At 38.5% G+C, this 15,802-nt stretch overlaps 1 protein-coding gene across 6 annotated transcripts in view; it reads left to right on the top strand.

Annotated features, from left to right (window-relative positions):
* pals2b (protein associated with LIN7 2, MAGUK p55 family member b) overlaps positions 1–14,921 on the top strand; it is a 28,427-nt gene extending 13,506 nt beyond the window's left edge. For 2 of the 6 annotated variants that reach the window (XM_088090212.1, XM_088090215.1), the window contains 11 exons: positions 3,978–4,096; positions 5,319–5,471; positions 8,787–8,939; positions 9,181–9,408; positions 10,224–10,355; positions 10,454–10,550; positions 11,642–11,713; positions 11,803–11,964; positions 12,039–12,241; positions 12,321–12,449; positions 13,687–14,921. In XM_088090212.1, the coding sequence (XP_087946338.1) occupies positions 3,978–4,096; positions 5,319–5,471; positions 8,787–8,939; positions 9,181–9,408; positions 10,224–10,355; positions 10,454–10,550; positions 11,642–11,713; positions 11,803–11,964; positions 12,039–12,241; positions 12,321–12,449; positions 13,687–13,863 (1,625 nt within the window). In that variant the 3' untranslated portion in view covers positions 13,864–14,921. The remainder of the gene's footprint in view (positions 1–3,977; positions 4,097–5,318; positions 5,472–8,786; positions 8,940–9,180; positions 9,409–10,223; positions 10,356–10,453; positions 10,551–11,641; positions 11,714–11,802; positions 11,965–12,038; positions 12,242–12,320; positions 12,450–13,686) is intronic. The other 4 variants (XM_088090216.1, XM_088090214.1, XM_042506796.2 and 1 more) reach the window with 3 other exon arrangements.
* Positions 14,922–15,802: the final 881 nt, after the last annotated feature.

Here is a 15,802-nt window from a genome sequence, read left to right as displayed (position 1 = left end):
ACTGACTATTTCAACTGTTAATCTTATATATCAAAGTTTTAGCTAACATTTCAACTGTTCACCCATTATCCCAAAATTCTTGCTTATGTGTCAACTGTTTATACATTATCTCAAAGTTTAGCAAACATTTAAACCATTTATCCATTATCTTAAAGATTCAGCAAACATTTCAACTGTTTATCCCTCACCTTAAAGTTTTAGCTAACATTTTAACTGTTCATCCATCATCTTAAAGTTTTTGCTAACTTTTCCAAAGTGTATCCATTATTGTAAAATTTCTGCTAACTTTTAAAAAAGTTAACCCATTATCTTAAAGTTTTAGCTAACATTTAAAACCATTTACCCATTATCTTAAAGTTTATGGAAACATTTCCACCATTAACCCATTATCTTACATTTTTAGCCAACATCGGAAAGTTTTAGCTAACATTTACTCCTTATCCATAATCTTAAAGTTTTAGCTAACATTTCAAGCGTTGACCCTTTACTTTTAGTTATGTATTTCAACCCTATTATCCATGCATTACCTTGGTTAACTCATCATTTGTCTGTTAGCTTAGTAACTCAACCTATTCTTATTAGGCCAATTTTTAGCTAACTGTTTAGACTTCTCTGCTCCCTAGATAACTAGTCAGCTAGTTTTATGCACTTTCAATTGCAACAGGTGGTGTTCAAGTGCTACAGCTGCCTCAGTATATTGATTTATTTCTAACTACAAATGTAATTTGTACTTTTTTTCAAATAAGTTTAGCCAACTTATAGTCTTTTCACCTGCCACCTAGCAGCTGCATAGGCACCCCCTTGGTTGGTGGTTTTCCTTGGAGGGTGTACACTATTTGTTTGCGATGCTACTACTGTGCTCCTCTGATCTCCATCTTGTCTGAAATTCGTTGAGAAACAGAGATAAGAATCTTTAAGCAGGGAGGTTCTTGCATTGGCATTCAGCACACACAGTGCTGATAGGTGTAGCCTACATAAAGAAGCAGTGGTTAGATGTTTGGAAAGACTGCAGGCAGACCACTGTGCCACAGAGGGAGGAATTAAGAGCAGGTAAGCAGGATGATTCATTATGTACAGATGATGAACCAGCCGGGGAAAAAAACACTACTGTAACTGTCCAGTGCTGTAGTCTGGCAGCTTTTACAACTTCTTCAGGCCAGACTTAGCAGGAGGCTTGTAGGTGGTTGTATCTCCATGCCATATTTCATGGGATTATAGAGACTTTATGTAGGAGGCTTTAGTTCATCTCCAATCTCTCACAGGATGGAAAAACATCTCGGGGTTGCTTGTTAGGATGAGTAATGTACACACAAGTACACGTGGCAGGGGGGCTGTGGACAAGCTGGGATGAGCAAACATTTCTGTGGTCGAGGACGTGGTGACACAATAAGCTGACCAAATGGGTAAAGGTCATCACAGAGAGAATAAAAACTCAAGGGATCCAGCTGTGTGTGTTTTTGTTGTTGTGTTTTTGAGGTTTTGTGGTCAGATTTGTTCAAGTATGTTAGTGAGGTCAGTTGGATGAGTGTTTGGAAAACTGGAAAACATTCTCCAAATTTCAGGAGGTTTTACCGTGACTTATAGTAAGAGTGATTTAGTGAGACTAGTAAAGTGCAGTGCGATCAAGGTTGTGGTTTAATGCTTGTTTGTGTGTTTGCACATGTTAGTGTGTGTGGATGTGTTTACTACAATTACAGCTCTGTTCTGAAACTTGTGTTTATTCTAGCTTGTGAAACAAAGTGTGGGGCCCCCGCTGAATATCTTGCTATATATCGGAATTGAGTTTTAGATTGTGTTCCTGTGTCGTCATGCAGTAAATATATTGCTTTATGGAAATACAGGTTGAATGGTCTGCAGTGCTGTTTTAAACCTCCCTCCCCTGTCCTTCTTTAAGAGGATCATAAATATTTAAGGTTTGTTTTTGCATGGAGCCTTCTGTTTATGCAGCCTGTTTGTGTTCTGTGGTTATCAAGCTACAGTGAGGCCTTCTCCAATTTCCCCTTCTCCTTCTCAATCATACAACCGGGCAACTTTTGCATGTATGATGAATGAATGATGAATAAAAAATAACAATTTTGAGCTATAGTTTAACCCTTTGAAACCTGAGCAAATCAGCTTGATTTCCTTTAAAAACATGAGAATAGGGCCATGAGCAAGTTAAGAAATCACCCAAAAATTTGCAACAAATTAGTAAAAAGTTACAAGATAATTACTTGAAAACTAGCAAAAAAAGGGAAAAGTAAAAAACAAACAAGAAAATTATCTTTAAAAGGGCTAAAATTGAATTCTGTATCATATTTTAAATATAATTAGAATAATCATAAACATAGTATCTGGACATTTTTCCCTGTTTTTTGATAATTTTCTAGTAACTCTCTCCCTCTCTCCTTTTTTAATCATTAATTTCACCAATTTATTGTAATTCGCCAATTGCCTTTCTTGTGTTTTTTTAAGAAAGTAAAACCTCCATGCTCAGGTTTTAAATGTTGAAATACTTGTTAAAGGCGTCTGAATGCAGCACAAAAAACTGATGTCCATCCAGGTTTCTAAAGGGTTGACTGATGAACCTTTTTTTTGTTGTTTATATCAAACCAGAAAAACATTGAATTTAAAATTAGACTCTTATGTACTTATTTTGGATAAAAAATGCTAAAGCAAATGTTAAGAATCAAGTGCTGATTCTTTCAAGTACTGTATACTGCACAGTCCATATGTCCAAAAACAACATATACCAATATAAGAAAATATTATGTGAGATGCTGTTAAACATTAATTGTAATAATATAATGATCTTTACAAAAAACACACAAGAAATACTGTGTTTTTGCACATTAATTTTACATGTAAAATATCTGAAAATGCATTATGTAATGATGTGAAAAATTTGAGATAAATTCACAGTTACTTTCTTGAAAAGGGATGTTGATTGACATTTAAAATGTACTCATGTCACACACCATATTGCACCATAAAAAAGTAAATGTGGGGAGAAAAATGGATACAGCACAGTATTGCGATATTTTTTCACGGCAATATTTACGTTATTGCAATACTCTGTTTATCGCAACATGTCTAAAATTGCAATAATATTTTAGCGTGACTTTGGTATTGTGATGATATCATATCGTGGGGCTTCTAATGATTCCCATCCCTATTTAACAACAATATTTATTGATTTGCATATTTTTAAGGCTGCCATATTGTATTGTATGTGTCACTTTTTTTTTAAATAAGAGAGTGTGACTTGACGAGAACATGAGTCAAGGTTAAAGATGATAATCATGGAGCTTATAATCATAGAGTGAATCAGCTGTATAAATGTGCTGACTGGACATATTTACTACCCACATAAGGGCAAGATAAGACAGAGAAGAACACACGTATGCACACACGTTCCCATGGCTTTAAGTGTCTTAAATGGGCTTACACTGGCTTTGAGACCCCGGCATTAGGGCGTTAGCTGGCTGATACCTAAAGTCCACACTTCTCCCTCTCTCTGTTTGTGACTACAAGACTCAACACACTTCATTTGTTATGATTCTTTGTAATCTGGAAAATTTGAATTCTGGAGCTTTTGTGAGTCAACAGGTTCCAATAATTTACTGTACCTTCAGATGGAGCTTTAATTTTGATATTTTTGGGGGCCAGGCTGTGTCACTGGAGTACAGAACTTTGTATTAATACATTGAGTGGGCTCCAAACATGGCCGATCAAGGTCTCGGCATCATTATAGAATATGACTATTGAACTGAAGAATTTTGTCTTAGTTTTGCAGTAATTCAGTATCGTGAAAGCTAGAGGTCAGCGCTGACATTCGTAAGACAGTGTGTCCTTTACTATCTCCCAGTTGCTGCAGTATCTTAATTTATCTTGCATGTGTGTTTATGCTTTGTATGACTTTCATGCCTGGCTAACTCCTTATCTCTGTCTCTCTTTGTTTGTCTGTGTATTCCCTATCTCTTGTCCCGTCCATCCAGCCATGCAGCAGGTGTTAGATAATCTGGTTGAGCTGCCCACCTCCACGGGCGCCAAAGACATCGACCTGCTCTTCCTGCGCGGCATCATGGAAAGTCCAATTGTACGCTCCCTGGCTAAGGTAGCACACACACATAGCTTGGGGTGAGCAGCAGCAAGCAGACTAACTTCCCGCTAGCCACCTCCAAGCCCCCACCCCACCCTCACTCTGCTCCCAGCAGTGCTTTGCTTGCTGTGGCTGAGGGGCCGAAGTACAGTAAGGCTTTGACTAACAGTCACTGCATCTGCACACAGAGGAATTGCACTCGTGCATACAAACTATCAGTGACCAAGTGATGCAGCTTACACTGCTGTGCATTTGATAACTAGTTTAGTTCAGTTTATTAGGATCTCCCTACATATAACAACCAATTATATCCATTCAAAAATCACATTTGATATAAAACAAAAAGAAGAGGAAAAAAAAACATAAAATATGAGTAACATCCACAAGCAAGATTTCATAAGTTACATCATGTCATTTACTGTTCTTTCATGTAGTTCATTGCATTAAATACTCTTTTTAATGTTCTCTGAAAGCGGCTCTGGTATTTATTTTAATGACATGATTTAGTTACGAGTTCATTTCTGTAATGGCTCTGTAAATTACAGAAGATTTGAAGAGATTTTTTCTCAATCTAAGCAGTAATATTTATCCTGAACTGGCCTGTCTTGTCTGATTCTTATGTTCACTGCTGATGTTCACTACTTCATCAATAAAATACTGAGGGCTCTTATTATTGAAGACATTCCTGAAAAAGTTCAGAAGGCTATATCTTTTCTCTACAGGACACTGAGCGTTTGCAGTGCATCTGAGAAAAATTTGTGCGCATTGAACAATGAAGCACTAATCTAGCGGCTCTGTTTGGAGTTTTCCTGAAGACGGTTATGACAGTGCATGTATTGCAACACCTCTGCGCCCAATCAGTCTGCTCTCTAACACACATGTTCACTCCTGGAGCAAATCTAGTGTGCAGTGAGTTCACTTGGAGGGCAACTAGTTCCTGCCAGACAGGCTGTTGTCATTTCCCAGCATTCAACTTATGACTAAACATTAAAAATACTCCTTTGACTTTTAACATTGTATCACGAGGCCGACAGCTGGCTTACAGAGCAAAACAATCCCACAGTAAATCAGCGTTAACCTGGGTGTGTGATGTCCAGAAAAATGTCATTTATCACTACTACAAACAAAATCTGCACATCTGAATTAATCCTTACATAACACGCAGAGTCATAAGAGAGCAAAAAACAACTACTGCCTCTCCACACGTACCCTACCTGAGCCTCTCTGTCTCCTCCAGGCCCATGAACAGCTGGAGGAAGTGAAGCTGGAGGCGGTGCAGGACAACAATGTGGAGCTGGTGACGGACATCCTGGGAGACATCAACAATCTCAAGGTGAAAGACGACAGCGCGGCCGAATTATCCAGGATCCTCCAGGAGCCGCACTTCCAGGTGAGATGGAGCAAACATTCATTTTGGTACACACACAGGCAGTGGCACCCCCAATTTTTTAAAAAGGAGTGGCACACCAAAACCAAAAGCCATAACTGAATTTAAATATTACTAATAATAACTTTATTTATATAGCACCTTTCGAAACAGTAACAAAGTGCTTCAAATCTAAAAAACATGTTCACAATATAAAAAAAGGATAAAGGAGTATACACACACAGGGTTTCCACAGCCATGGAAGTCCTGAAGAAGTCATGGAATTGGTAAAAATTATTGAAAGTCTTGGAAAAGTCATCAAATTTTGATGAGTGAAATGAAAATGTTACAGTCATCTTCCATAGATAACCTTCAATGTAATATGACATGACAGTAAATGTATTCTCTGTAGCTGTTGACATCATGTAGTTCTAACATGCATCAGTGTGTGATGATTTGTTTTCCATCATGCACATTTCTTCATTTTCTCCCCACATTTTCTCTGCCTTTAAGTATACCAGCTAGCTGAAATTATGTTTAAATAGAGTTTGAAAAATGCTGGCAAGTGGGGCAAGAAAAAAAGAATTGTTATTATGGGTCCTTGGAAAAAAAGTCATGGAAAAGTTTTGTCCATGAAAATATATGGAAACCCTGTATAACAACAATAAAAACAATAAATAAATAACAATAAATACCACCAAGTAATACAGGCATTATTTATGGAATCAATTTTTCTGGCTAGTGGATCGAATACTGACTTAGGTTAGGAAATAATGCAGAAGTGGCATCTGACAAAATTTTGGACCCCTATTATTTTGTATTTTTGCAACTTTCAACACCACTAAGTGACTCTGTAAATAAACATTTTTTCCTGCTTGCTTAATTTGACCTACAGCCACCTCTCTAAAGCTTTTTAGATAATGCCTTTTTGAAGCTAGATTAACGCCAGAGTTCTGTGATATTTGACTGAATGAATAAACAACATATTAGTTTTGATATATTTCAAAAGTTTATAGTACAGTGAATGTTAAGCTCAGCCTGAAGTTGTTATGTTTTGACTGTAGTTACAGTAGCACGGAGCTGATGTTTTGGATCCTGTCCTCATGCATCAGTAGGACATTAACCTTTATCCTTGGACCTACCAGGGGCTTTACGCAGGCTCGACCAATAGGAGTTAGACTTCTGAGCCCAGCGAGGCTGCTGCACAAATCAGAGCCCTTTGTGCTGTAAGCTGAAGGATAAGACCCTGTTGACCTACTGAGAGTAGAGAGCGAGGGAGGGAGGGAGTGAGGGCAGGGAAGAAAAGAGAGAGGAAATAAAGGAAACAGATATTTCTCTCAAATATTGAGTGTGAGTTCACAGAGTTGTTTTCTAAACCAATAACTTGTCTGTTTGTCTAATTGTTGGGAGGATATTTAGTGGTGCCGGTACCATCAAGAAATGCAGGCTTTGAAAAAAGTTGGTAGATGGATAATCAGCGAACTAGGAATTAATTGATTAGATTCCTGCCGTAATCCATATTTGGGATTTGAGCCATTAGATGATTAGTTTTTTTTTTCTTTCTTTTTTCACAGTTTAAGCATGTCCAGGACTTTGCAGTTAAGTGTTTAAACTGCTTGGTGTTCACATTTGAATTTATTTGAAAATCAGACCTTGAAGAACATGATAAACAAACTGTTAAAGATGCTGCAGTATTGCAATTTAGACACTTTTAGACACTTTAGACAAGCTTCTGTGCTACTGTCTGCCCTTGAGCTACTACTCTACCATCTGTCCACGTATTATACCCTTTAGAGCTATCATCACATTTTTGCCTTATAACATCAAGTTTCAAGTTTGTTGACATCATTAACAGCAAGCCTGTGTGATGTTTGCTAAACACTATCCTTTGTGGCCACAAGTAACATTTACAGGATCGTGCTAAATGCTAAAACATAGGGTGAGAGTCATCGAGTCAGCTCCTGCAGATCTTTGCATCTTTGCATTGCATTGTAAACTCTCAAAATGGAGTGTATCTATTTTAAAAAAAGGATTTCCTGAATGTGCTGACTTTGCATATTCTCCCCTTGTCAATGTGGGTTTTCTCCGGGTTCTCTGGCTTCCCTCCACAGTCCAAAGATATGCAGGTTAGATTAATTGGTTACTCTAAATTGGCCAGCGTGAATGGTTGCCTGTCTCTGTTTGTCAGCCCTGCAATAATGTGGCGACCTGTACCCCACATCTTGCCTAAAATCAGCTGGGATAGGCTCCAACCCCTAACAAGATAAACAATATGGCACGGTAACATACGATACGATACGATACGATACGATACGATACGATACGATACGATGCGATACACTTTATGATGGACTTTATTGTCCCAATAGGGAAATTTGTCCATGCCTATAAAGGCCTTCACAGTTACAATAAAACAAACTAAATACGAACAAAATGGCACCAGTTGCACCACATCAATAAACAGCACATAATCCAAACGGACAAAGTATTGCTCATACATTTCACATAACACATATTGCACGTATCCCCTTTTGAAACTACCGCACAATCCCTGCAGCCATAAGCAGCATTGTTTAAAAGTTTGATGATGGTAGGAACAAATGGGTTTTTAAAATGGTTGAGATTTCAATAGGGAACTCTCTTACGGCGGTTATTGAAAATGAATGAATGAATGTTTTTGAATGCCTCTTTCATTAACATGACAGAGATCAGGATAGAGGAACCCACAACACTCATGTACATTTACTACATCTAATCAAATGAAAAATGAAAACCCTTTTTTCAAGGCAAACCCAATGGATGCTTTTATGATAATTTGATATTTTGATGGTATTTCATGTTTTCCAATCTATTAAGTAAAAAAAAAAAAAATCAAATCAGTATTTGAAGTAGATGATCTAACTTTTTAATTTAACCCAAAAGGTTGCGTTTTTTGTTTAATTTTTTGTTTTTTGTTTTTTCTTCAATAAATATTGGGCAAAATTGTGCCTAGCGGTAAGTAATTGATGTTGATTCATAGTTTTATTTATTCAGTTTATTGTAAAATTGGTCTATAATTTCATTGTAAGTGGCACTAAAAAGTCTTAAATTTGACTTTCCTAAATTAAGCTGTAGGAACCCTGTACACAGTAAGCACAAGCATTTTTCACCATAAGCTTAATTGGTCGTACCAGAGAAAGTAATGCTGTAGCTGCACAACCACTAAATGCAGCCCTGTTGAACAGAATAAGGGTGTGTTAAATTGCAAATTAACTTTTCATTTCTAATAGGAAGAAAGCACTTTTTCTTCTTTAATCATTACTCTCTCCCTTTCGGTTTGTCCTCCTCTCTTTCTTTCAGTCTCTTTTGGAGGCACATGACATGGTGGCCTCTAAGTGCTATGAAGTCCCGCCCCCGACTGAGACTGCCAATGATGCGGCAGTGAACAGCGCTCTGATGCAGGCCGATGCTGTGCGCATGATTGGCATCCGAAAGAAGGCCGGAGAGCCACTGGTGAGCAGAGAAGAACATTCTGTAGTTGTGTTTATTCGTGTGTGTGTGTGTGTGTGTGTGTTTGTGTGTGTATTTATTGCTGCAGGGGAGTGTTTGAGTACACAAATGAGCAAGTGAATCACTAAGGGTGTAAGTAGATGGGTTATGGGTGAAGGTGAATGAATCAGGGTGTGTGTGTGTGTGTACATATACAATCAGATATCAGAGGACAAACACCACCCTGCTCTCCTCTCCCTCTCAGGGCGTGACATTTCGTGTGGAGAAAGATGACCTTGTCATCGCCAGAATCCTTCACGGCGGCATGATCGACAGGCAGGGTCTGCTCCACGTGGGCGACATCATAAAGGAAGTGAACGGGAAGGACGTCGGCAACAATCCCACAGAGCTGCAGGAGATGCTCAAAGACTGCAGCGGCGGAATCACACTGAAAATACTCCCAAGCTACCGAGATGCTCCTGCACCTCCACAGGTAAACACACACACAGGAAATTTAAAATGAGATGATAATGTAAACAAAAGCACGCACACTTATGTAATGAGTGGCAGATGTTGGGCAGTGGTACAGGGCTGGTGATGTGTCCTACAGCCCTCCCACAATCCCCTGCGCCGGAATGTGAACCCTGGGAGCCCTATTAATAACACTCCACATGCTATCTAGGTCACACTAGCTGTTTCTGTCTCTTGCACACACTCAAAACACACACATGCTTCCTATAATGTAATGCTTCCTCACATGCAAATTACAGTAATTTATATTTTTAGACATTTCCCTATATGGATGCACCAAAAATTTTTCAGCCACAAAAAAAAGATGTTGTGCTTCCTGAACAAATAAGACATCAACTTGAAAATGCTCTGAAGGCTTAAATTGAATGAAAAGCAGTAAAAGTGAATGAGACATGATGCAAAACCACATTCTGCTCTGCGGCTCAGGGCGCGCTGCACAGTACATTTTACTGGCTTGTTTTATTGCTTCCTCTCGCTGCTTGTTTAATCGAATCCATCAGCCAGAGCACTTACCCTTCCTGGCAAAAGCCCTCGTCTGTTGGCGCAGCGTGAACAGCTGTGCCGGGTGCAGTGTGGGACGTTGGTTGTAATGGGTGTGAATGAGCCGCTGTTACTGTGTCAGTGTGTGAGACAGCACGCTCAGCATGAGTCTCTTTGTTTTCCTATTTTTTTGTGTATGTCTGTGTGATTCATCCACAATCTTTTTTATTCTAACTGAGCCAGTGAGTGTGAATGAATCCCAGCAGTGAGTTAAAGCTGTGCACGTGTTCATCACAGGTGTATGTACGGCCATACTTTGATTACAACCCTGCAAATGACAACCTGATCCCGTGCCGAGAGGCGGGGATGGCCTTTTCGAAAGGCGACATCCTGCAGATTGTCAACAGAGAGGATCCCAACTGGTGGCAGGTGAGCTTTCTTCTGCTTATTTTGTTTGAGGATCTGTCAGTTAAAATCACATAAAGATTTCTAGACTTAACTGTGACCTCATCTGTAATCTGTGGCAGGCGTGCCATGTGGTTGGCGGGGCAACGGGACTGATACCCAGTCAGTTCTTGGAAGAGAAGAGGAAAGCTTTTGTCCCTCGAGATTTTGATGGATCAGGTATGTTACAGAGTGTCTTTGAAACCTGGATCGACATCAATTTTCTTGTGTTGCGTTCAGATGCTTTCACAAGCATTTAAACATTTAAAACCTGAGCAGATCAGCTTGATCTCTTTCAAAAAATAAACAGGGCAACGAGCAAGAAGTTGGTAAAACTTAAAAAGGACCTGAAAATTAGTTTTTCAAAAGACAGAATAGAGAAAATTATTTGAAAAATTTATTTTTCAGAAAAGGAAAAATAATGTCCAGAAAACTATTTATGTTCATTATCATTATATATTTAAAACAATATGTATATTTATATATGTGTGTGTGTGATTTTTTTATTTAGCATTTTTGTCAGGTCATTTCTTTTTATTGTTGTGTTTTACTTCTCCTTAATTACTAATTTTCAGGTAATTATTCTTGTAAATTTTTACCTTTTTTTTAGTTTTGCAAATTTTTGGGTCATTTCTTGATTAGTTGCTAATTTTAGTTGTTCATTTGATCAGATTACGGCTATTGGATTGGATCTAATCTTGATTAGGGGTTGAAACAAAACAAAAAAAGGATTCTGCAATCAGGATGATCCTGATCCCGGGGGAGGGGTGGATTCAGGGACAAAATGGAATGAAACTTTTAAAATCGGTCAAATATACAAACACCTGTGTATATTTTGCACTTGATTTGTTAAATCTTTTCAGGGATAAAGTTGATAACCAAAAGTAAAAAAAAAAAAAAGAAAAGAAAAAAGTGTTGGAACGCAGGGAGGAAATGAAAAATGTATGTGATGATAAAGAAGAATGAGCAAGAAAAAAAATATTATGGGTACTTGAAAAGTTCTGAAAAAGTTTTGAAATGTTGACCATGAAAATGTTTGGGAACGCTGTGTTTCTCTCTTCAGCAGTCCTGACATTGAAATAATTTGCCTGAAATCTTGTCAGCTAGTTTGTGGCCAGACCGCTGTCACTTCTTTATTACTCTTAACCACAGTAAACTAATTTAAGAGGCCTGTGTAGCCAGGGTTTGAAACGATTAGAAAATGGTCCACGCCTGCCCCCGTCTGGCCAAACTCTGTAATAGCATAGACATACATTGTCTGTCTTGTTCAGCAGGGATCCTTTGTGGAACCATAGCTGGAAAAAAGAAGAAGAAGATGATGTACCTGACAGCCAAAAATGCAGGTCGGTAGACTCCTCATACCGTTGATTTATATGTGACATCTCCATGTATTTTTTTTCATTGGCTAATAACTATACGTGTGTTTAAACAGAGTTTGACAGACATGAGCTGCAGATCTACGAGGAAGTGGCGAAGGTCCCAGCATTCCAGAGAAAGACACTGGTTCTGATTGGTGCTCAGGGCGTGGGGCGACGCAGCCTGAAGAACAGACTGATGGTCCTCCAACCCACACGTTTTGGCACCACTATACCATGTACGTCATGCTTCTGTCTGTGTCTCGAAATGCTGTCACAACTTTCACAAACATTTAACTGAGTCTTTTCTTAGACACTTCACGGCGGCCCCGTGATGATGAGCTGGACGGTAACTCCTACCACTTCACCACAAGGACAGAGATGGAGGTGGACGTGAAGGCCGGACGGTTCCTGGAGCACGGCGAATATGACGGAAACCTGTACGGCACCAAGATTGAGTCCATCCACGAGGTGGTGGGCACAGGACGCACCTGCATCCTGGATGTCAACCCACAGGTATAAGAAGAGGTTTAGAGGGGTTTATTTGAATTTATTTGGTCATGGCTGTAATGTCACTCCCCGTGTCTCTCCTCAGGCTCTGAAGGTCCTGAAAACAGCAGAGTTCATGCCTTACGTGGTGTTCATCGCAGCGCCAGATTTTGATACTCTCAAGGCCATGCACAAAGCTGTGGTGGACGCAGGCATCACCACTAAGCAACTCACGGTAGGTTAACAACTCCAATTTACATCATCATTACATTACCAACATTTAGTCACCCCCAAAAAAGAGAAAATCAGCCTTATGAGTTCATTCTTTCACACAGTTTTCTCCATATCCTCTAATCAAGTCAACTTCAAAGTTGGCAATCCCAGCAGGTCACCAACATAGTAAGAATTTGATATTATCTTTAATTCAGGCAGTGACATCGAGTAACCAAAATTCAGTGCCAGAACAACATGTAATGCCAACGTCAACTTGATCTAGAAAACTGACACAGATGACGTTGACATGTGTTGTTAAGTAACCAAATTCCAACGTGTTCCAAACATCACATACCGACGTCATCCTGACATAGAATATCGACATTTAAATAAAATTACAAAATATGTAATATTTGTATTATGTGTTTGTAATTTTTATTTATTTATGTTTTTTGGAGTTTTTTTGTTTGTGTTTTTTTTCTTAGCCCTTATTTGCTGCACAGGGATGTTAAAATTATGATAGAGAAAAAAATTGTGGAAATATGAAACAGCAGGCAGGATTTTAAATATAAAATGGGATCAAAGATATGTTTCTCGAATTTCAAAATTAGGATAACACTTAAACACACACACACACAAATATATATATATATATATATATTTATACACGTGAAAAACTCAACAGCAACGTCTCTTTCCGGAAATCATGACCTGGTTACTCAAGATAATCCAGACCTTGTTGTGAGCAGTTTCATGTAGGAACTATTTTCTCTGTACCACAAGCCATGTGCCATATTGTTCCATTATATTTGTTGCCGAGTGTTGATATCTCCAACACTGGACTGAGAATGATAAATGATAAATAGCACTACAGGTAGGAGGAAACACGTGTTTTTGGTCTGAACTGTCCCTTTAATCTGGAGAACAGTTATTTTCCAATGTAACATACGGGCATAAAAGTATAAAGTAAATTACTGACCAAGTAAATGTTACTTGAGTATATGTACTTGGTAACTGTACCACTGTCAAGATCTGATATATAAAATGTCTCGTTACTCATAAAACTCCTGAGACAAAATAAGAAATGATTCTTGCTGTTTTTTGTTGTTTTTTCCTTCTGGAGATGCAAAATGCCTCTGGAGAGTAACTCAAATCCACTCAACGATTCATCCACTCAGTCACTCTTTATTTGCCCCCCTGGTCATTGACTATAGCGTGCTTGTGTTACATTATCTCAGCTGTCCTCTTTGTGCTGGCAGGATGTGGACCTGAGAAAGACGGTGGATGAGAGCGCCCGGATCCAGAGGGCTTACAGCCACTACTTTGACCTGACCATCGTCAACGACAACCTGGACAAGGCCTTCGAGACGTTACAGGCCGCCGTGGACAAACTGTGCAGTGAACCCCAGTGGGTCCCGGTGAACTGGGTGTACTGAGGAGCGGCTACACTGACCACTCTGAGCGGGTCACACCGACCCGCCAGCATGTCTGTGACCACAAAGGCCAAAGATGAGGAGCAGAGGGCAGAGATACTTCTGCAAAATAACCTAAATAATAATAATAATTTAAAAAAAACTATGCTCCTTCTCCTCTTGGGCCTGCACGCTGTGCAACTTTTTTTCTACTCGAAACTCAAAGGGAAAGAGTGCTTATTTATTTTATAACTTTTTATGAAAGATCTTTCTATTCAATGTGGAATTTCATTGAGAATGAAACAAAAAAAATCTGGTCATGTACTCGGGCCATATTTTTGCATTAATTTATTGTTGTAGTTAAACGTCTTATGTTGTAGTTGTTTCCATTGATTTCATTTTTGTCTTCATGGACCCAGGATTTATGATCACCATCCAAGCTCTGATATGAAGATGAGGAAGGGAGATGGATTAGAAAATCTTTGTCATTTTCCAAGAAACCTGTCAGTGTCGCACACCGTTTGCCATGCCTGAGCAACCCGTGCAGCTGTTTTATTTTCACGTCCAAACAACTTAATCCTTTAGTGTTTTTATGTAGCCGGCCCCGAAATCTTCTCAGTGTCCTCCACAGGATCAGCTGGGCAGAATAAAGAAAAACAGGCCTGTTTTCGCACAGCTCCTCCAGTATGTAAAAGAGAAACTTTATAATGTACTTTTTCAAGATCAAACACTGTGTCGTTAATTTTGTCTAGTTTTGTTTTCTTATACTAGTTTTTCATCTGTGTGGTGATTTATACATGTAGAGTCTAGTGTTTTTGTCACATCTGATCCATTGATTTGTTTTTAATGATCCTGTGATCAGCCTGTCTGTCTGTCTGTCTGTCTGTCTGTCTGGAGTGTGACCATCTTCACTGTCTTTGACCGTCATCTTTGCCGTCTACATAAGCCAATTCGTTAAAGTGTTTTATATATGTGAATGTGGCACAAACCCACTCCCTCCTTATGATCCTTATCTGAAGTGTTGCAGTATGCCAAAGTCCTGTTCATACTCCAAATAAAGTTTGAAATTCACTATTGTTAAATCTGATTGGTATTTCAACCACTGGCTACTTCAGATGGTACATGCATCGAGTACAGCCAAAGGGTAAAACTAGCCCTATTGTTCGTCTTAAACCTTTTAATCTCTCTCAAAACAAGTCAGAATTATAGTTTAAAAAGGCATTTAAGTGGAGGCAATTTAACAACTGTTGATTTCAAATGGATTTGTTCTGAAACCAGTCTTAAATCTCAGGAAACCATGTAGGGATAGACTTGCAGTATATATTTATATAATTAACCTCATGTCCACATATATATTTTTATACTTTATTTGCAAGCTTAGGGTGAATAAACTTTGATGAACCTCAAATATATTCCTATAATTTTAATATATACCTCACAAGATTAATTAGTAGAAAATACTGACATTACTCTACGTAATAAACTCAAATTGCCTTATTTCTTATAGACCAAAATATGTGTTTAGCACCAAGTACCAAAAAATAGTCAAGAATCAAAGTTAATTTTGAATAATCATGTTTGACATTTTTTAGACTGCATCTTATTTTTTAAAATCCTTAGTCCTTGAATATAATTTTGCATTTGAGAAAACTGGCTTCTTTTTAATAAATAAAAACAGTTTTTAAGGGGCAACACATTCCTTTCAAACAGCTATCAACAAGAGTATTGCTTTTCCAACCCTAATATAAGTTTTCAGATGACAACCAACGTAAGCAGCTTGTATTTAACTATTAGTTTTTAAAATCTACAACTTACAACACGGAATATTGACTTTGAAATTTGGGGTGAAATTAATGACAATTACCGCTGCAAGCCTGAGGCCAAATGACAATGCCTTCCTCTGCACAGGCTCAGGCAGACATCTTTGCATTGTCAGAGTGGGAAACACACAGGTGCTGCTAAT

The sequence above is a fragment of the Plectropomus leopardus genome, chromosome 17 (genome assembly GCF_026936395.1).
Source record: "Plectropomus leopardus strain MGB_pleo_1.0 chromosome 17, ASM2693639v1, whole genome shotgun sequence".
NCBI lineage: Eukaryota > Metazoa > Chordata > Actinopteri > Perciformes > Serranidae > Plectropomus > Plectropomus leopardus.
This window is presented reverse-complemented; position numbering and strand designations above follow the sequence as displayed.